The 22,375-nt window shown below is 40.0% G+C and overlaps 1 protein-coding gene across 1 annotated transcript; it reads right to left on the minus strand.

The window, feature by feature from the left end:
• Window positions 1-3,949: 3,949 nt before the first annotated feature.
• LOC114828637 (H-2 class I histocompatibility antigen, Q10 alpha chain-like) lies at window positions 3,950-21,395 on the minus strand. The gene is made up of 9 exons (XM_010900508.4): window positions 21,002-21,395; window positions 11,256-11,528; window positions 10,807-11,100; window positions 10,399-10,683; window positions 10,017-10,127; window positions 9,687-9,725; window positions 5,341-5,370; window positions 5,099-5,146; window positions 3,950-4,187 (listed from the first exon to the last, which is right to left on the minus strand). The coding sequence occupies exons 1-8, from the start codon at window positions 21,072-21,074 to the stop codon at window positions 5,118-5,120; spliced, it is 1,134 nt and encodes a 377-aa protein (XP_010898810.3). The 5' UTR covers window positions 21,075-21,395; the 3' UTR covers window positions 3,950-4,187; window positions 5,099-5,117.
• Window positions 21,396-22,375: the final 980 nt, after the last annotated feature.

A 22,375-nucleotide genomic window follows, 5' to 3' on the forward strand; every position in this document is an offset into this window, starting at 1 on the left:
ATGGAGGAGTGGAAGGGGACTCCAGTGGCAACCCGTGAAGCTCTGGTGAACTCCATGCCCAAGAGGGTTAAGGCAGTGCTGGAAAATGATGGCAGCCACACAGAATATTGACACAGAATATTGGCCCAATTTGGACATTTTCACTTAGGGGTGTACTCACTTTTGTTGCCAGCGGTTTAGACATTAATGGCTGTGTGTTGTGTTATTTATACTGTTATACAAGCTGGAAACTCACTACTTTACATTGTAGCAAAGTGTCATTTCTTCAGTGTTTCTTCACATGAACAGATATAATCAAATATTTACAAAAATGTGAGGGCTGTAGTCACTTGTGAGAACACCTCTTTATGTCTCTTAATAAGTGACGTGTAATGTGAGGGAGATTTATTTGGTCCACCTTAGCCAACCTATCTACTTAAGATGGTCTTTACTTCTGTATTGTAAAATAACCAGATGAAGGTCTATGTACCGAAACGTTATTACATTCTTGAAATTGTCCCAAACAACAGCAAAACAACAATAAAATACATCTTTAAGGCTGTATTATATGACATATACAGATATTCTAAATTCAGTGTTGAATTCAGGTCTGCTCAATGTGCTACAAATGTGCGCCGTTGGCTTTCCTTAAGAAGTAAACTCCTGTATTGCACCCAATCAGAAAGTTGTTGGTACAAAGTCCAAAATGTTTTATTTGAATAATTTACTGCACTTCAGCTACAGTCATACTCAGGTTTTTCTACACCATACAGAATCAGTTATGGCTCAGTTGCTTACAGTTCTCTTATCACCAATCCATCCTCCTGTCTTGTATAAAGTTCATTTATAGCAGGCTGTGTTTTGGGAACAATAAAACTCAATTTTGGCGTGTACTGTTGAAAATGTGGTAGAATAAAAGGATGTGCAAAGAAACTGCACTTTCTTTTTATTGTCATAAACACAAAATGGATCATACAGTGAATACTTTATTAGATGTCACGATGGGTGTGTGTTTAAAAAAGGCGAGCCAAATGCAGGGAGGTGATGAATGTTTCTTGTATTATCCACAACGTGAAAAATGGCACGCAAAACAAAAGTGCAACAGCGCATACAAGCGTGCACAAGTACCCTCCGATACAGTCAAATGACATAGAACCAATACCACACAAAGACACCCAGAAACACAGGAACTTATATATGCGATCTAATGAGGGAATGGACACCAGGTGTGTGCAATAACAAAACATGACAGTGCCGTGGGAGGAGGAGCGGCGTGGCTAGAAGGCTGGCGATGACGTGTGCCGAACACCACGTCGGGAGGGGTGGCGCGCGTCCTCCACGCGCGTCCTCGTTACATTAGAAAAGCATTATACACTCCCCTAAAGGATTATTAGGAACACCATACTAATACTGTGTTTGACCCCCTTTTGCCTTCAGAACTGCCTTTATTCTACGTGGCATTGATTCAACAAGGTGCCGAAAGCATTCTTTGGAAATATTGGCCCATATTGATAGGATAGCATCTTGCAGTTGATGGAGATTTGTGGGATGCACATCCAGGGCACGAAGCTCCCGTTCCACCACATCCAAAAGATGCTCTATTGGGTTGAGATCTGGTGTCTGCGGGGGCCATTTCAGTACAGTGAACTAATTGTCATGTTCAAGAAACCAATTTGAAATGATTCAAGCTTTGTGACATGGTGCATTATGCTGCTGGAAGTAGCCATCAGAGGATGGGTACATGGTGGTCATAAAGGGATGGACATGGTCAGAATCAATGCTCAGGTAGGCCGTGGCATTTAAACGATGCCCAATTGGCACTAAGTGTGCCAAGAAAACATCCCCCACACCATTACACCACCACTACCAGCCTGCACAGTGGTAACAAGGCATGATGGATCCGTGTTCTCATTCTGTTTACGCCAAATTCTGACTCTACCATCTGAATGTCCCAACAGAAATCGAGACTCATCAGACCAGGCAACATTCTTCCAGTCTTCAACTGTCCAATTTTGGGGAGCTTGTGCAAATTGTAGCCTCTTTTTCCTATTTGTAGTGGAGATGAGTGGTACCCGGTGGGGTCTTCTGCTGTTGTAGCCCATCCGCCTCAAGGTTGTGCGTGTTGTGGCTTCACAAATGCTTTGCTGCATACCTCAGTTGTAAAGAGTGGTTATTTCAGTCAAAGTTGCTCTTCAATCAGCTTGAATCAGTCAGCCCATTCTCCTCTGACCTCTAGCATCAACAAGGCATTTTCGCCCACAGGACTGCCGCATACTGGATGTTTTTCCCTTTTCACACCATTCTTTGTAATCCCTAGAAGTGGTTGTGCGTGAAAATCCCAGTAACTGAGCAGATTGTGAAATACTCAGACCGGCCTGTCTGGCACCAAAAACCATGCCACACTCAAAATTGCTTAAATCACCTTTCTTTCCCATTCTGACATTCAGTTTGGAGTTCAAGAGATGGTCTTGACCAAGACCACACCCCTAAATGCATTGAAGCAACTGCCATGTGATTGGTTGATTAGATAATTGCATTAATGAGAAATTGAACAGGTGTTCCTAATAATCCTTTAGGTGAGTGTATGTTGCTTTATGCCTTTACATGTGAAATATTTATTATAACATTACTGGTAGGTAAATAGAAATGGAAATAAAAAATACTCAATAAATGTTTGATTACAGAATAAAATGTTGTCTTGAGCAGCCAGACTGTTGTTTCAATTGTTGAATCATCCATAAAACAATGTTAATAATGTCATATTAGAGGCCAGGTGCAGTCTTTATCATGTTCTTATACTCTGAAACAGATTCCAGAAAGGGGTGGTATCTGTTTATTGTTTTTTTATGACAATATGGCAATGTGTTTTTAAGGGACTTCACATTTATTCAAGAGTGTTACATATTCTTGGTTTAGAAAACCATTGAAAGTTTTTCAAAAAGGCTCTAGGGTGAAGTTATATTACTAAGAGCAAAACATTTAAAAACAATATTTACAATAATTTGAAATAATTTAAAATACAATGAAAACAATGCATGAAACATATACCTATCCCCAAAAAACACATCACAAAGATGTATTCTGCACCCAATTAGCTACAGAAACACTGAAATATTGACCTACTGTATAACCTTGCATCTTTCTTGACCACTTTTAGTAAAAGTATAGCATTAATTGAGATGCATGAAGCTAAGAAAACATAGCTTTTGGACAACACATTGTAACGCCTGATCCAGTACAGGTCTAGTGGTATTCCCTGAAGAACAATACCTTAAAAAGTTGTCTCCTTAATTTATTGACAGACACTTTTTCATAATATCTTTCAAAATTCATAAACACATGAATTCAGCCAAATTTCTTACATTGATCCTGAAATGCATTTAAAAAATGTACAGAATTTGGTGTAACAGTCTAGGCTCTCAACTCTGCCCCATAATGTACATCTCCCCCAGTAACGGGTTCAAGATCTAGCTTGTCTGTGCCCTTCCTCAGTCTCCCTACACCTTCCTTTCTCCCTTGCCTCTCCTTCCTAATGTCATGTCATTAAAATAAAATACCAAGTATCAGTCTGAAAAATATGCATCTTGAAATTTCTTTTGTATTTCAAATACATAATGTATACGAAATGTGGCGGTAGCAGTATGCAACTTATGTCTGTCATGGAAAAAGTGTTCTCTACCTCAAGACAAAATGTGTAGAAATGAAAGATATTCCCTTTGAAATTGCAATTACATTCTCACCAACATATGGCAAAATGAATAGATCTGACTGATACTACCTTTGAAACTGTTGAATGTTTTCTCTAACCAATGAGATGGATTGTTCGAAATATGTTTTAAAATGGCAACAGTTTTATCTCAATACAGCAAAATGTGTTTTTAAAAGTATTTATCCCCTATAATCCCCTAATCTTTTATCACTCCATGAAATAATATCCAGTGTAACTGTTAAAAAAACTAAAAAAACAACGGCACATGAAAACCCACTTTATTACTCCCATTACACATTTTCACTCAAGAACATGAAACATAATGAAATGAAACACTTGAAACACACACTGCAACACACACTGCAACAAAGTAATTTAAACACTAGCTAATAAGAATCGATCAGTCTGATTAGAAAGCAACAGCAACGCAAAGTGTATAAAATGATTAACCATCCATTGTTCTAATAGGGTTGTTGGCAGGCAATGGTCATCTAGCCACCTGCAAATGAACAGACAAGGAAATTGTGAATTATTAGATAGAACACAAGTTACAGAGCATTGATAGCTAAAAAATACATACTTGTTACCCGCTATAATAAGTTAAACAGCATACAAATGTGGAGGTCAATAATAGCCTGTATATTTAATATCACTAAACAATCTAGGATCTTAAATGTTCTTATTTAGTTTCAATAACAACAAACAGAAACATAAATTATATAAGAACAAGAAACCAGGCAAGCCTAGTTCAGCCGGCCCGCAATAAAGTGTTGATTGTTCTTGCCTTCCCAAGATTCAGACCTGGGTCCCCCACGTGAAAGGTTGTGTCTTTAACGACTACGCCACCGAGCTATACATTTGCTGTGTGTCAGTATAGCCTCTTGACATATAATTTTGTCACGCATTAACATCACGCCATGTTTGAATATTTGAATATTTGGTTTGACACCATTAACCACTGTGTTAAACTGAGAAGTTTCTTATTAAGTTTTCTTCCACCACAAATAACATCTATGAACTGTATTGCTTTTGCCACTGGCTGTTTTAACAGCTTATTAACCATTCGTGAATGACATTGATACAATAACTACTGTATCAATAAAGGAGACGATAACTGACTTTTTTGTTAATCTTCGTCAGTTTTTGTCTATCCTGAACAAATCCAAAGACATAATCCTAATATCCACCAGAAGTATATTTGGAAAAAGAAAATCTAGTCAGTCAGTCAGGAAGCACTCACTCAGTCAGTAAGAGACATTCGCACTTCTAGGCCGACTCTGCTTACATGGTCCAGAAGAAACTAAAAGATCCCTAATATACTCAGGGTTGGATTTCATAGATATTGTTCAACTGATCAAAATCAACCAACTGAAGCAGAGATAAGAGAGGTTGAGATCCATCAAGACTTACTTCCATTAGGCAGCCTGCTTTAGTTCACTCCATCTCCATCTGAGTCCCCTTTATGTATGTTTTGACCGAAACAGTGGCAGAGAGAATTTTTCAATAATTGGTAAAAAGAAACAATCTTGTTTTTTGTTTTGCAAAATATGCAAACAATCACACCTGGCTTTAAAGAGAACCTGTTTTGGCAACCTAGAATAGGGGCATATAAATAATACAAAACCTGTACAAGTTGTGTAAGAACAGCTTACCTGGGGTGTTGGTCATTTCATTACCATAGACTGAAAGTAAAAGTTTAGTTAGTTGTAGTGATAATTGTATACTGATTATTAGTGGCCAAAACAGCACATAGATAATATGTTCCAAAACTACTGGTCAGTATGAGAACATGATTGGTACAGTGGGAATAAAAAGTCTACACACCCCTGTTAATGCCAGGTGTTTGTGATGTAAAAAAATTTGACAAAGATAAATTGTCAGAACTTTGTACACCTTCAATGTGACCTATAACGTAAACAATTCAATTGAGAAGCAAACTGAAATCTTTGAGAAAAAATTTAATAATAATCACAATAAACAACTTTAGCTTTTATTACAGCACTCAGTCTTTTTGGACAGGAGTCTATTAGCATGGCACATCTTGAGGTGGTAAACTTTGCAAAAGCGCTCCAAATCTGTCAGATTGCGAGGACATCTCCTGTGCACAGCCCTCTTCAGATCACCCCACAGATGTTCAAATGGATTCAGATCTGGGCTCTGGCTGGGCCATTCCAAAACATTAATCTTTTTCTGGTGAAGCCATGCTTTTGTGGATTTGGATGTGTGCTTTGGGTCGTTGTCGTGCTGAAAGGTAAAATTCCTCTTCATTTTCAGCATTCTAACAGACGCTTGAAGGTTTTGTGCCAAAATTACGTGGTATTTGGAACTGTTCATAATTCCTTCCACACTGACTAAGGCCCCGGATACAGCTGAGGAAAAACAGCCCCAAAGCATGATGCTGCCACCACCATGTTTCACTGGGTGTATGGTGTTCTTTGGGTGATGTGCAGTGTTGTTTTTGCGCCAAACATAACTTTTGGAATTATGGCAAAAGAAGTTCAACCTAGGTTTCATCTCATCTCTCATCTTCTTCCACTTATCCGGTATCGGGTCGCCGGGACAGCAGCTCCAGCAGGGGACCCCAAACTTCTCTTTCCCAAGCCACATTTGCCAGCTCTGACTGGGGGATCCCGAGGCGTTCCCAGGCCAGTGTCAAAATATAATCTCTCCACCTAGTCCTGGGCCTACCCCGAGGTCTCCTCCCAGCTGGACGTACCTGGAACACCTCCCTAGGGAGACGTCCTGGGGGCATCCTTACCAGATGCCCGAACCACCTCAACTGGCTCCTTTCAATGCAAAGGAGCAGCGGCTCTACTCCGAGTTCCTCACGGATGACTGAGCTTCTCATCTCTAAGGGAGAAGCCAGCCACCCTTCAGAGAAAACTCATTTCAGCCGCTTGTACTCACAATCTAGTTCTTTCGGTCATGACCCAGCCTTCATGAGGGTAGGAACGAAAATTGACCGGTATATCTAGAGCGTTGCCTTCCGGCTCAGCTCTCTTTTTGTCACAATGGTGCGGTAAAGCAAATGCAATACCGCCCCCGCTGCTCAGATTCTCCGGCCAATCTCCTGCTGCATTGTCCCCTCACTCGCGAACAAGACCCCGGGATACTTGAACTCCTTTACTTGGGGTAACGCCTCATTCCCTACCCGGAGGAGGCACTCTGAGAACTTCCTGCATCGGTTTCCTGCTGAGAACCATGGCCTCAGATTTAGAGGTGCTAATCCTCATCTCAACCGCTTCGCACTCGGCTGCGAACCTGTCCAGTGAGTGCTGAAGGTCACAGACCGATGATGCCATCAGGACCACATCATCCGCAAAAAGCAGCGATGAGATCCCCAGCCCACCAAACTGCAACCCCTCCCCACCCCGACTACACCTCGATATCCTGTCCATAAAAGTTACAAACAGGATTGGTGACAAAGCACAGCCCTGGACGGAGGCCAACCACCACCTGGAACGAGTCCGACTTACTACCGAGAACCCGAACACAGCTCTCACTTTGGACGTACAGGGATTGGAGAGCCCTCAGAAGGGACCTCCTCACCCCATACTCCTGCAGCACCTCCCACAGTATCTCCCAGGGGACTCGGTCATACGCCTTCTCCAGATCCACAAAACACATGTAGACTGGATGGGCATATTCCCAGGCCCCCTCCAGGATCCTTGCAAGAATAAAGAGCTGGTCGCTTGTTCTGCGACCAGGAAGGAATCCACATTGTTCCTCTTCAATCAGAGGTTCGACTATCTGCCGAAACACTCCTTTCCAGTACCTTTGAGTAGACTTTCCCAGGGAGGCTGAGAAGTGTGATACCCTGTAATTGGCACACACCCTCTGGTCCCCCTTTTTGAACAGGGGAACTACCACCCCGGTCCGCCACTCCTTTGGCACTGTCACCGACTCTCACGCAATGTTGAAAAAGGCGTGTCATCCAAGACATCCCCTCCATACCCAAAGCTTTCAACATTTCTGGACGGATCTCGTCAATCCCCAGAGCTTTGCCACTGTGGTCAACAGTGTCCCATCCTTACTGTACACAGCTTGGATAGTTCCCTGTTTTCCCCTCCTGAGGTGGTGGACGGTTTTCCAGAAGCACCTTGGTGCCGACCGAAAGTCCTTCTCCATGGCTTCCCCAAACTCCTCCCACACCCGCTGTTTTGCCTCTTTCACAGCAGAGGTCGCAGCCCTTCGGGTCTGTCGGTACACTGCAACCATCTCCGGAGTCCTCCTTCTTCAGTCGGACGGCTTCCTTGACCACCGGTGTCCACCAGGGTGTTTGAGGGTTACTGCGCCTTGAAGCACCTAAGACCTTTAGACCACAGCTCCTCGCCGCAGCTTCGGCAATGGAGGCTTTGAACATCAACCACTCAGGTTCAATGCCCCCAACCTCAACAGGGATGCCAGAAAAGCTCCGCCGGAGGTGTAATTTGAAGATCTTTCGGACAGGGGGCATCCTCCAGACGTTCCCAGTTCACCCGCACTACCTGTTTGGGCTTTCCCGGAGTCTTCCCCCACCCCCTGACGCAACTCACCACCAGATGGTGATCGGTTGACAGCTCCGCCCCTCTATTTACCCGAGTGTCCAAAACATGCAGCCTCAGATCCGATGACACGATCACAAAATCAATCATCGTCCTTCGGCCTAGGGTGCTCTGGTGCCACGTACACTTATGAGCATCCTTATGTTTGAACATGGTGTTCGTTATAGATAATCTATGACTAGCACAGAACCCTAACAACAAACGACCACTCAAGTTCCGATCAGGGAGGCCGTTCCTCCCTATCACGCCTCTCCAGGTGTCTCCATCATTGCCCACGTGTGCGTTGAAGTCCCCCAGCAGAATTATTGAGTCCCCTACTAGAGTCTCCAAGAAGGCCAAATACTCCAAACTGCTGTTTTGGCATATGCACAAACAACAGTCAGAGATTCGCCCCCCACAACCCGTAGGTGTAGGGAGGCGACCCTCTCATCCACTCGGGTAAACCCCAACACAGCAGCACTCAGCCGGGGGCTTGTAGGTATCCCAACCCCCGCCCGGCGCCTCACACCCTGGGCAACTCCAGAGAGGAATAAAGTCCATCCACTATCCAGGAATACGGTTCCAGAACTGAGACTGTGCGTGGATGTAAGCCCCACCAGATCTAACTAATAGCCACCCTAGCCCATAGGCCATTAATATGAAGAATATGGGAGATTGTTGTCACACAGCCAGTACTTGCCAGACATTTCTGCAGCTCCTTTAATGTTGCTGTAGGCCTCTTGGAAGCCTCCCTGAACAGTTTTCTTTGCATCTTTTCATCAATTTTGGAGGGCCGTCCAGTTCTTGGTAAAGACTCTGTTGTGCCATATTTTCTCCACTTGATGATGACTGTATTAACTGTTGCATGGTTTATCTAATGCTTTGGAAATTCTTTTGTACGCTTCTCCTGACTGATATCTTTCAACAATGAGATCCCTCTGATGCTTTGGAAGCTCTCTGCGGACCATGGCATTTGCTCTGAGATGCAACTAAGAAAATGTCAGGAAATTCCTACAAGAACAGCTGAACTTTATTTGTGATTAACCAGAGTCACTTGGCAGGTGTGTAATGACTTTAACATGAGTTTGAATGTGATTGGTTAATTCTGAACACAGCCATATCCCCAGTAATTTGACGGTGTGCACACTTATGCAACCAGGTTTTTATTTTTCATTTTTCCCCCTTGAAGATTTCAGGTTGTTTTTCAATTGAGTGGTTCACATTAAAGGTCACATAAAAAGTGAAAAAAGTTCTGACATGATTTATCTTTGTCTCATTATTTTACATAACAAAAAACTGGCATTTTAACAGAGGTGTGTAGACTTTTTATATCCACTGTATACAGAAAGAGATTTAGATTAATGTAATCTGGAATAGATATTTTTAAATCAAAGCAATTGACATTCATGAGATCCAAAACCAGACAACTGTGAGATGTGTAGTGAATAAAATGCATGATATTGCATCAACAGTACCATTTTGAGGGACCGGGGCCCAAGGTAGTCTTCCGATATCTGAAACATTGGATCAAGATTAAGCCAAATATATCAGTGAAACTGAATGTCATCGACAGGTAAAATAAATATACAATACTTCACTTTGTTTGACATCCTGTAAATGATGCACTGAAATAATTTTTTAGATATGGCTTCGCTCTACAGAATATAACTATCACTTCAGTTTCTTTCACCATATGCATCACATAACATCAACAAACTGTATAAAATTAAATCACAACATAAGAAACATACATATTTTGTATTACGTAAGAAACGTACATATTTTCTATAACATAAAAAACTTACGTATTTTCCACAGAACCACAAATATGAGGAGGAAGAGGAGTGGGAACACCACGCCAACAGCAGGACCAATTATGGCACCTATGTTTATTCCACAATCACAGCATATTCCATCTGTATTAAAGGGAATAGATTATATTAAGCTAGAATCCGTAATCGAAACAATGACCCTCTTGACAGAAGTATGGATACCAGGATTGAGCATCAGAGCATTAGAGTTTGAACCATGATTTAAATTTAAGTAATGTTTACTTACCATTAACACTGTTCATAAGACCTGTAGTACTAAGGATTCTAGTTATACTGTAACTAAACATTGACCATTAAGAAACATATTTACAGATTCAGATAATCAATTCATTACATTAAACGAGCAGTACTTTACCCCATTTTTTCACAAATGGCTCTGTCAGTGTTCTGTGGTCAACATGGCATTCATAATCATTTGTGTCTGCCTCTGGGATCTGCACACTCTTCCTGATCTGGTAGGTGTCGTCATTATTGGGTAGGACTCCTTCAGAATAGACTCCATCATGTTCAGTCAATGGGACACCATTCTTCATAATCTGCATTTGCACATCTTTGGGATAGAAACCTGTTGCCATGCAGGTCAGTCGAACATGTCCTTCAGTTTTGGCCTTTTTAGCAAACGCAAAGACTTTTGGAGGGGCTAAACAGGGGGAAAAAACTGACCATTAAAAATTCAATTTTGGATCTCATGGTTATTTTCAGTCAATCATTTAATTGGCAACACAAAATATTATGGTTTAGATGAACATTCATTAATACTCACCGTCAGTACTACTGAATTCTGTGTGCTCATATGACATGAACTTGGACAGCCAGTCCACACACTCCTTCTCCAGGTAACCCTTGGTGTACTGGTTCAGGATCTGTACCCCATCCCACTTCCTCTTGGTTGGCAGAGCTTGATCAACTGGGGCCACCCACTGACTAGTGACATCATCAAAGGCCAGGAAGTCATCACCATCATAGCTGTACTGGTCAGTGCCCTTTATGAATTTCAATGTACCATCACTCTGTTTGTCAACCTCACAGCCATGCTTCCACTGAAGAATATGAACATCTGAGGGGAAGACCATTTGTTGGTAAATTTAATTTGAAATGGATCAGTTCTTTTGGATTTTTAGCTAAATACTATATGTAGATAAGAGGAAAACGAGAATAAGAGGGAATCAGCAATTATTATCTTTGGTTATGTAGAGTAACAGATCATCTCACCAGTCTTGTTGTGCTTCATACGTTCCATCAGGATGTTGACGTTGACTTTGAACCACTGCTCCTTGCTCTTACGGGACTGAGTGCCTTTTTCCCAGTAGTCTGGTGGCAGCTTCTCCTTCATCCAGTCCTGTCTGGGAATCTTCTGCTTGATATCGCTGTCATAGTAGTCAATCTGTTTGTCATTCATCAGGCCCATGGCAGTGAACTCATGGATACCAGGCAATTCAACTGGCTTTGACAGGGCAGTGTAGATGTAGTTCAATGAGTAAATCTCTGTTGTGGAAAAGTTACATAAATCAAAGTTCTTATTGTTAGATCTCTTTCATAGCTGTTATATCTACTGCTAATTGGCAATCAACCTAATGTGACCTCTGCAGCTGTTTGTAATTATGATTGAGTTACTTTGAAATTACAGCCCTTTTTCATGTGTTGTTTCTGCTATTTTGTCCATCCTCTGTTAACAGCTCCAGAAAAGATTAAGAGACCACTGCACCTTTTTCTTTCCTTTCCAAAAATGTTGAAAAGGAAAGTTTTGAGTGAGGAACAGAAACGTTCAATTTGCTGTGGTCTCTTAATTTTAACACTTCTGTTCCTCGATCAAAACCTTCCTTTTCAACATTTTTGGAAAGGAAAGTAAAAGGTGCAGTGGTCACTTAATTTTTTCCCATAGCTGTATATTACATAGATTATACTTACAGTACCTTGCAATATTGCTCATACCCGTACCAATTATTTTATTTTATTGCAAAAAGGTCAATTGAAACCTTGTTTGTTTTGAAATTTCAATACTTATAATCAATAATTGTTATGTGACATTGGTTTTATATTGAGAAATATTGAAATAATAAAACATCTTAAATGTGGTGCATCCCCATAGACATTATGTATCCCCATAGACATTAATATGTGGTTGTCTTTTGGAGTATGTTCCTTAAGGAAGTGTTCCTGAGCCCATGCAGTGAGTCCAATACAGAATTATGTCTGTTTTTAATTCATTGCCACCTGAGGGCGTGAAGATCACGGCTATACATACATGTCCCTTGTGTATGGAGATTACTCCAGATTCTCTGAATCATTTAATTATATTTTGTACCGTAGATGATGAGATCCCCAAACTCAAGTTTACATTGTGATATGTCATTCTTGAATTGTGGCCGTGAGGATGGGGAGGAGTTCACAGAACGGTGAACTCCTCCCCATCCTCATTTCTGACAGGCCCATTGTTGTGGAAATTCTTGAACTGATGTATACTTGGTCCTATACATGTATAAATGGGTTACTAGTTAAAGGTATTGAGTCCTCATGTTTGGATAAGAAAAGGAATGTAGGAGAGGGGGATCTGGTGTTTAGGGTCATTATTGACTGGTATCAGCAGATTGTAGGGTTACTCGTAAATCTGCCTATCTGTGTAACCCATCAGAGTCTATCTATTGTTTGTCCAAATGATGTAAGACCTCTAAGGGAGGTGAAGAGGTTACCCATCTGGGGGAGGATAGCATGCCCCTTGTGTGAAGCCTAGGTAGGAATAGAACTAAGGGAATGTGTTCTGTTGAGTTAGGACAGCTGGGCAGCAACTTACCACACCCCTCTTTTCCACCTTAAGTACTGATGATTGTCATGTATTAAGTTAGAGACTCCTTGGATGATTATTTTGTAAGCATTTGATGCGTCTCTCTATTTGCAAATAAACTGTTAATTGTGCCAAGTGAATTTTGTCTCTGTACTTACTTAAAAGTGTCATCCTCTCTGGAATGATCTTTTAATACCCAATCATGTTACTGACCTGTTGCTAATTGAACTAATTAGTTGTGTGATATTCCACCAGGGTAAATTTTTAGCATTACATATTGTTTCTAGTCTTTTGGTGCCTCTGTCCCAGCTTTTTTTAAACATGTTGCTGGCATCAAATTCATTGTGAGCATGTATTTTACAATAAACAGCTGCATTCCTCAGTTTCAGAGCTATTGAACACTTTTGATGCAAAAATGCTTTAAAAACTATTAATACTAAAGGATGTTGATGGCAGAACAGCTGTCCCTGAAGCTATTTAGTTGATTGTTTCAATAAAAGAGGTATTGGGTCTGAGCTATTGAGCATTTGTGATGGAAAATTGCATTATAAACTAGTAATATTGAAACATTGTAAAACTAAAGGATATTGATGGTACAGCAGCTGTCCCTGAAGCTATACTCCAACATTTTAAAATTTTAAAACTAAAGGATGTTGATGATTGAACAGCTGTCCTTGAAGCTATTTCAGTTAATTATTTCAATATACAGTGGATATAAAAAGTTTACACAACCCTGTGAGAATGCCAGGTTTTTGTGATGTAAAGAATGAGACAAATCATGTCAGAACATTTTCCACTTTTAATGTGACCTATAATGTGAACAATTCAATTCTAAATCTAACTGAAATCTTCGAGGGGGATACATTTAAAATAAAAACCTTACAATAACCTGGTTGCATAAGTGTGCACACCCTCTTATAACTGGGGATGTGGCTGTGTTCAGAATGAACTAATCACATTCAAACTCATGTTAAATAGAAGTCATTACACACCTGCCATCATTTAAAGTGACTCCAATTAATCACAAATAAAGTTCAGCTGTTCTAGTAAGATTTTCCTGACATTTTCTTAGTTGCATCTCAAAGTAAAAGCCATGGTCCGCAGAGAGCTTCCAAAGCATCAGAGGGATCTCATTGTTGAAAGATATCAGTCAGGAGAAGGGTACAAAATAATTTCCAAAGCATTAGATAAACCATGCAACACAGTGAAGACAGTCATCAAGTGGAGAAAATATGGCACAACAGAGACATTACCAAGAACTGGACGTCCCTCCAAAATTGATGAAAAGATGAGAAGAGAACCGGTCAGGGATGATTCCAAGAGGCCTACAGCAACATTAAACGTGCTGCAGGAATTTATGGCAGGGACTGGCTGTGTGCTACATGTGACAACAATCTCCCATATTCTTCATATGAATGGGCTATGGGATAGGGTGGCAAGATGGAAGCCTTTTCTTACAAAGAAAAACAAGCCCGGCTGAAGTTTGCAAAATCAAGTCTCCCAAAAGCACATGGGAAAATGTGTTAAGGTTGACATTTTTAGCCTTAATTCCAAAAGGTACGTTTGGCACAAAAACAACACTGGACATCACCCAAAGACCACCATACCCAGAGTGAAGCATGGTGGTGGCAGCATCATGCTTTGGGGCTGTTTTTCTTCAGCTGGAACCGGGGCATTAGTCAGGGTGGAGGGAATTATGAACGGTTCCAAATACCTTCAGGCGTTCGTTAGAAAGCGGAAGAGGACGTTCAACTTTCAGCACGACAACGACCCAAAGCACACATCCAAATTGGACCTGAATCCAATTGTACATCTGTGGGGTGATCTGAAAAGGGCTGTGCACAAGAGATGTCCTCGCCATCTAACAGATTTGGAGCACTTTTGCAAAGAAGAGTGGGCAAATATTGCCATGCCATGCTAATAGACTCCTACCCAAAAAGACTGAGTGCTTCAACAAAGTATTAGTTTAAGGGTGTGCACACATATGCAACCAGGTTATTGTGAGTTTTTCATCAATTTTTTTCTCAAACATTTCAGTGTTTTTTCAATTGAATTGTTCACATTCTAGTTCACATTAAAGGTGGAAAACGTTTTGACATTATTTATCTTTGTCTCATTCTTTTACATCACAAGAATCTAGCATTTAAACAGAGGTGTGTAGACTTTTTATATCCTCTGTAAGTTGTATTGGGTCAATGGTATTGAGAATTTCTGATGGAAATTTGCTTTAAAAACCATGAATAATTTAAAATGGCTAAAATAAAGAATGTTCATGGTGGAGCAGCTGTTGCCATATCAGTTGATTATTTCTACATATGTTTTATTGGGTCCAAGCTATTGAACATAATTTATGAGAAATTGCTACAAAAACTATTAACAGTTTCCAAAATGTAAAAATTGGATACGTAAAGAATGCTGATGGTAGAGCAACTGTCCCTGAAGCTTTATCAGTTGGTTATTTTCAAAGAAGTTTTATTGGGTCTGAGCTATTGACATTTTTCAGAATTAAAATGTTTTGAATAATATTAATTTCCTAAATAATAATACTGATTGATGTTCACAGTAGGGCAGATGTCCCTAATGCTGTAGCAGATTTTCTATTACAAAAGTTACTTTGGGTCTAAAGTATTGACCTTTATTTTAACAACAGGCGATAAAAGTATTTTTACTTAGAATTTTTTATTAATACAAAACAATAATCAAGTAAATAGTAGGGCTCCAAATTCTGAACACTTTATAGTTTCTCTTTATAGTCGATGTTTGTTTGGTTGCAAAGCAACAGGCTTTTGTTAGTAAAACTACATTCATTTAGTGCTTTTAACCTGCTCCCTTAACTTAGAATACACGGAGAATCCGCCATAGACATGACTGTAATGTTGTCTTTTGAAAATTGAAGTGTTGCTTGTTCGCTATCGCCAGCAGATTCAGAATATGTAATTGCTGTCCTTCTGGCAGGTTTCGTTGATGAGGTATTGACGATCAAAGTCGGAATCTTGAATATAAAGCTAACTTCACCGCAGTTTCTTAAATCATAATGTAGCTATTCTGCCAGTTAAATGCAGATACAGTGGGGAGAATAAGTATTTGATACACTGCCGATTTTGCAGGTTTTCCCACTTACAAAGCATTTAGAAGTCTGTCATTTTTATCATAGGTACTCTTCAACTGTGAGTGACGGAATCTAAAACAAAAATCCAGAAAATCCCATTGTATGATTTTTAAGTAATTAATTAGCATTTTATTACATGACATAAGTATTTGATACATCAGAAAAGCAGAACTTAAAATTTGGTACAGAAACCCTTGTTTGAAATGACAGAGATCATACGTTTCCTGTAGTACTTGACCAGGTTTGCACACACTGCAGCAGGGATTTTGGCCCACTCCTCCATACAGACCTTCTCCAGATCCTTCAGGTTTCGGGTCTGTCGCTGGGCAATACAGACTTTCAGCTCCCTCCAAAGATTTTCTATTGGTTTCAGGTCTGGAGACTGGGTAGGCCACTCCAGGACCTTGAGATGCTTCTTGCGGAGCCAATCCTTAGTTGCCCTGGCTGTGTGTTGCAGATCGTTGTCATGCTGGAAGACCCAGCCACGACCCATCTTCAATGCTCTTACTGAGGGAAGGAGCTTGTTGGCCAAGATATCGCGATACATGGCCCCAACCATCCTCCCCTCAATACGGTGCAGTCGTCCTTCCCCTTTGCAGAAAAGCATTTCCAAGCTTCACAGTTGGGATGGTGTTCTTGGGGTTGTACTCATCCTTCTTCTTCCTCCAAACACGGCGAGTTTAGACCTTCTTCCATTCCTCCTCTGGATCATCCAGATGGTCATTGGCAAACTTCAGACGGGCCTGGACATGCGCTGACTTGAGAAGGGGGACCTTGTGTGCACTGCAGGATTTTAATCCATGATGGCGTAGTGTGTTACTAATGGTTTTCTTTGAGACTGTGGTCCCAGCTCTTTTCAGGTCATTCACCAGGTCCTGCCATGTAGTTCTGGGCTGATCCCTCACCTTCCTCATGATCATTGATGCCCCACAAGGTGAGATCTTGCATGGAGCCCCAGACCGAGGGAGATTGACCGTCATCTTGAACTTCTTCAATTTTTTTATAATTGCGCCAATAGTTGTTGCCTTCTATCCCTGATATCCTTACACAGCTCTCTGGTCTTGGCCATTGTGGAGAGGTTGGAGTCTGTTTGATTGAGTGTGTGGACAGGTGTCTTTTATACAGATAACGAGTTCAAACAGGTGCATTTAATACAGGTAATGAGTGGAGAACAGGAGGGCTTTTAAAGAAAAATAATAGGTCTGTGAGAGCCAGAATTCATACTGGTTGGTAGGTGATCAAATTCTTATGTCATGCAATAAAATGCAAATTAATTATAAAAAAAATCATGCAATGTGATTTTCTGGATTCCATCTCTAACAGTTGAAGTGTACCTATAATAAAAATTACAGACCTCTACATGCTTTGTAAGTACGAAAACCTGCAAAATCGGCAATGTATCAAATACTTGTTCTCCCCACTGTATCAATATCACTCAAATGTATTTATAAAGCCCTTTTTACAACAGCAGTTGTCACAAAGTGCTTTACAGAGACACCCGGCCTTAAACCCCAAGGAGCAAACAACAGTAGTGTTGAATTTCAGTGGCTAGGAAAAACTCCCTAAGAAGGCCGAATTTTAGGAAGAAACCTAGAGAGGACCCAGGCTCAGAGGGGTGACCAGTCCTCTTCTGGCTGTGCAGGGTGAGATATTAAGAGTCCAATTGGAATAATTTATACATTTCTCTGGGATAAATCCAGAGCCTATTTGATTTTAGACTAGGTCAGAAGTATGACCAGGTGGACAAGGACAGGGACAGCAACGGGCCCCCCAAACCAGGTAATCCGCAGATGTGGACCAGGACCTCATCTACTAAAATGTAAAACTGGAGGAAACTGAGAAAAGTTAGAAGTACATTCCTCATATCCCCCAGCACAATAATATAGCAGTGTAACACCTTGGAACTGAGACGGGGGGGTCTGGCGACACTGTGGCCCTACCCAGGGGAGGCCCCGGACAGGCCCAATATGGGTTTCCAGTCTCTCTAAGAGAAGGGAATGATCAATAGTGTCAAAAGCAGCACTAAGGTCAAGAAGCAACAGGACGGATGCGGAACCTTTGTCTGAGGCCATTAGAAGGTAATTTGTTACCTTCACGAGTGCAGTCTCAGTACTATGATGGGATCTGAAACCGGACTGGAGTATTTCATGAATGTTATTTGTCTTTAGGAAGGCATTCAGTTGTTGGGGGAAAAAAATAATTCTAAGATTTTTGAGAGGAATGGGAGGTTCGATATTGTTCTATAATTGTTTAATATGTCAGGATCCAGATTACATTTTTTTAGAAGATGCTTAATTTCCGCTATTTTTAGTGAGTTTGGTACACATCCGGAGGAAAGGGAGCAATTTATTATGTTCGGCATGGGCTAACCTAGCACAGGAAATAGCTCCTTAAGTAATTTTGTTGGAATCAGGTCTAGATGAGAGTTTGTGGGTTTAGAACTCATTAGAAATTTAGTAAATGTGTTGAGCAATAAGGTATCAAAGAATTAAAGTGTCCCCATTGACACCTGGTCAGGGAGGTTCAGGACATTTTTAGGACAACTGAGATTTTGAGGACCATAACTATTTAAGGAGGAGTCAGTTATTTGTTTTCTAATGGTGATGATCTTTTCATCAAAGTAGTTCATGTATTCATTACAACTAAAGTGAAGACCCACTTCACTTGCTAAGCTTTGCTTTTTTGTTAACTTTACAACTGTATCAAAGAGAAATTTTGGATTGTTTTTGTTCACCTCAATCAGGTTGGAGAAATAAGCTGATCAAGCAGACGTGAGTGATTTTCGATATTGTAGTGTACTGTCTATCCAGGCTAGTCTAAATACTTCCAACTTGGTGGAGCGTCACTTTCGCTCCAATTTTCTGGAGGCTTGCTTAAGTGCTCTAGTAATGTCTGTGTACCAGGGAGCAAGTATCTTGTTGAGCATTTCTTTTGTTTTTAGTGGTGCAACTGTGTCTAATGTATTTCGCAGTATTGAGTTTAGATCCTCGATTTGATCGTTTACAGATTTATTTACTCTGTCGTTAATGAGCAAACTTGTAAGAATATCAAGGAATTTATTTGTAGTCCGAGAATTTATAGTACGGCTTTTGAAACTCATTGTTTGCGGAGTAAGTGGATTTCATGTTTTAACGGTAAATGTAAGACAGTGATCCGATAATCCAGGATTTTGGGGGGAAATTATTAGATCTACATCTATCTATTTCTCGTAACAGGACTAAATCTAAGTTGTGATTGTGGCAATGTGTTGGACCTGAGACATGTTGGAAAAAACCCTTTGAGTCAATTATGGCTTCAAAGGCTTTTTGAAGAGGATCATTGAACTTTTCCATATGAATATTGAAATCGCCACAAATTAGAATACTATCTGCCATGACTACAAGGTTAGACAAGAATTCTGGAAACTCATTGAGAAACATTGTGTATGGCCCGGGGGGCCTATAAATAGTAGCTATGTAAAACAATTTAACTTTGATTAACTTTCATGAGTAAAACTTAAAAATAATGAAACTCAGTGATATGTTTGAGAGTAAATTTATATTTACTGACATAAATATTAGCAACACCCCCTCCTTTTCGGGATGCATGAGGGATATGATCACTAGTATAACCAGGAGGAGAGGCCTCATTTAAGGCAGTGAATTCATTAGGCTTTAGCCACGTTTCACATAAACCAATAACATCTAGTTTATGATCAGAGATAAATTAATTTACTGCAACTGCCTTTGGAGCAAGGGATCTAACATTTAGGAGTCCCATTTTGAGATGCAAAGTGATAGTAATTTTTATTTTTATTTGTGACCGATGTGTAGGAAGGCTTTATCTTAATAAGGTTGTTTTTGTTAGCACTACCTTGTCAAACTTTTCTCAGCCTGGAACGAGTCACAGTGGCAATAGGTAAAGTTGTACTAACTACTCTGGCTATGCTATTGACAGACTCCACTATGCTTGCAGGCTGGCTAACAGCCTGCAGCCTAACCTGCACCCTATCTCATATTAAGGCTAATAATCAATAAATCAAATCAATAATCAATAAATCAAAGGAAACAGGTTCAATTCGGTCTTTCTTCAATATCTTTTTCAATGATTGTCATAGGAACTTCAAACATAAAATAGATTATTCTACAAATAGGTGGCCTACTTGTTTTGGTGAAAAGGGTAATTATGGATTTATTAATAATCAACCAATGGAAACACATTCCCTTCAATATTTCTTCAATATGTTTTTCAATGATCGTCATAGGAACTTGAAACCTGATGTACATTATTAAAAAAATCGGTAGTCTACTTGTTCAAGCTATGTTTTGGTAAAAAACACTTCATTGATTTATTAATAATCAATAAATCAATGGAAACAAGTTTCATTCAGTATTTCTACAATATCTTTTTCACTAATTGTCATAGGAACTTCAAACCTGATGTTTATTATTCTAGAAATAGCTGGCCTACTGATTCAAGTTTTTTTTGGTGAAAAAAGTAATTATGGTTTTATTAATAATCAATAAATCAATTGAAACATGTTTAATTCAGTATTTATTTAATATCCTTTTAAATAATTGTCATAGGAACTTCAAACTTCATATATATTATTCTATAAATAGCCGGCCTTGAACAAGTATGCCACCTATTTTTTTCATATACAAACGAATATACTATATTTGTCTTCTGACATTTCGACAATTACCTGGTTTACTCTTTTACCCCGGTTCCTAAATGTGGAAAGGAGCCTGAACGGAGGAAAGAATGTGAATGTCTAAAATCTCTAAAATAAAACTGATTATACCTCGGTTCTGTACCAAATGTTGCCCTCCCGTCTAAACACCTGATTGACATCAAGTTTGAAAGAATTTGAATCAGGTGTTTGAGTGCTAGGGCAAAAACCTGCACCCCTTTGGATCCCCAGGACCATGATTAAGAAATACTGACCTAAACACCATACCATACCATACCAAACTATATATTAGCGAACTGTATTAGCACTAACCATTTTATATGCTCATGTTTGCGTCCCGTAGCGTGCGCGTTTTACTTAATTTTAATCAACAAGCTTGTGTCTTCACAACTTACCGCATTGGCTCGGAACTATATATCCCGTCGCTACGAAAAACAAAAAACTGAACTTGTTCATATTGTTAATCATAATCTCTAAGTTCTCTTCTTCGATAAAAAAAAAAAGTTTGTTTTCGTTTCAACACCTCCACCGTCCTTCAGGGTCCGTGTGGGATAGCCAATCGTTTTTCTACCTTAACATGCAAACGAATCATCATTTTTTGTTAAGTTGACGTATTTCAGCCTCTTTCGTTTCTGGTTCTCTACTGGAAAATCAAGAAACGAGTAAAATAAATAAAGAAATAGCCCCTGATCTATTCATCTATAATTCCGATCGCGCATTATGACATTGTAGACGTATAGCCCGCTAGCGTGTGCATCGAAATTGCGCATGACATTCAAAATCATGTACTCTCTGTCCCGGGCGGGGCGGGGGACTAAGCCCCGAATGTGTTGTGATCCTAGCGATAATGTTATATCTACTATTTCCGTGAGACATACCTTGCTTAATGCCCCTTGGAGCGTGGCGTGCTCTAGACTCAGGTGTAAGAGGATGGGTAGCAAGCAACCTAATAATGTGTTTATTTAATTAGTTTACATAGTGTAGTAAACGTAGTTATTCAGAGCATATTTACTGGACATTGTGTACAGATCAATTCTGTAGGTGGCATTAGAAGCGTTACCAGCATATTATTATCTGACCATCTAAGACTACCCTATGTGGGTAGATGTCTGATGTGGTTGTCTCAGAAGTATACACAAGCCCATGTATTTCTCAGTTACTAGTCATGAATTTGTATTTGGTGGTTTGTACTTGCATTGTATGTATGCAGAGTTACAGGGCAAAGCACCAATGTTTTGTATCAACATGCCTTGAATCATTTAAACAAGCTCACATACACAGTACATTTGTGAAATCCTGAAAGACTTTTACTTACTGGGCCTTTTCAGACAATTATAATTCCAAGTTTTATATGGAAGAGGAAACTAAGTGTAAGACCATGAATTAGACACAGTAGTACATACAGACAAACTGACAAATTAAAGGGAAAACCTAAAGAAACCAAGGGTTAATGTACTGCAGCTCTACCATACAGGTGTACTGAATTATACAACAAAGAAATTAACATCCTCTAGCGGAAAGAATGGTGTTCCATCCCTCCACTAGGGTTCCAGACTTGTAGAATCTATGCCAAGATGCATGAATTTTGTGTTGCAAAACTTCATTCAAACACAAAATAAATGTTTGTTCATTAATCTGGGTTGATGGAACACAGTTGAGCTTGGGATGTTACATGTGGTGCCATAACTCGGGTAGTCTTTGTTTTTGTGTGTTTCTAAGATGTAATACATCAGGTATTGTGTGTATATGTGATACGTGTGTCTGTGTGT

This window comes from Esox lucius, chromosome 10 (assembly GCF_011004845.1).
Source record: "Esox lucius isolate fEsoLuc1 chromosome 10, fEsoLuc1.pri, whole genome shotgun sequence".
Classification (NCBI taxonomy): Eukaryota; Metazoa; Chordata; class Actinopteri; order Esociformes; family Esocidae; genus Esox; species Esox lucius.

Bases quoted from the DNA above. Each gene is read 5' to 3' on its own strand.
- LOC114828637 (XM_010900508.4), bottom strand. From the start codon at position 21,074: ATGATTAACAATATGAACAAGTTCAGTTTTTTGTTTTTCGTAGCGACG. The intron at 11,529-21,001 runs GTAAGTTGTGAA...TTTCCACAACAG, and splicing joins TATAGTTCCGAGCCAATGCG to AGATTTACTCATTGAACTAC. The intron at 9,726-10,016 runs GTAAGTTTTTTA...CCAATGTTTCAG, and splicing joins TGTGGTTCTGTGGAAAATAC to ATATCGGAAGACTACCTTGG.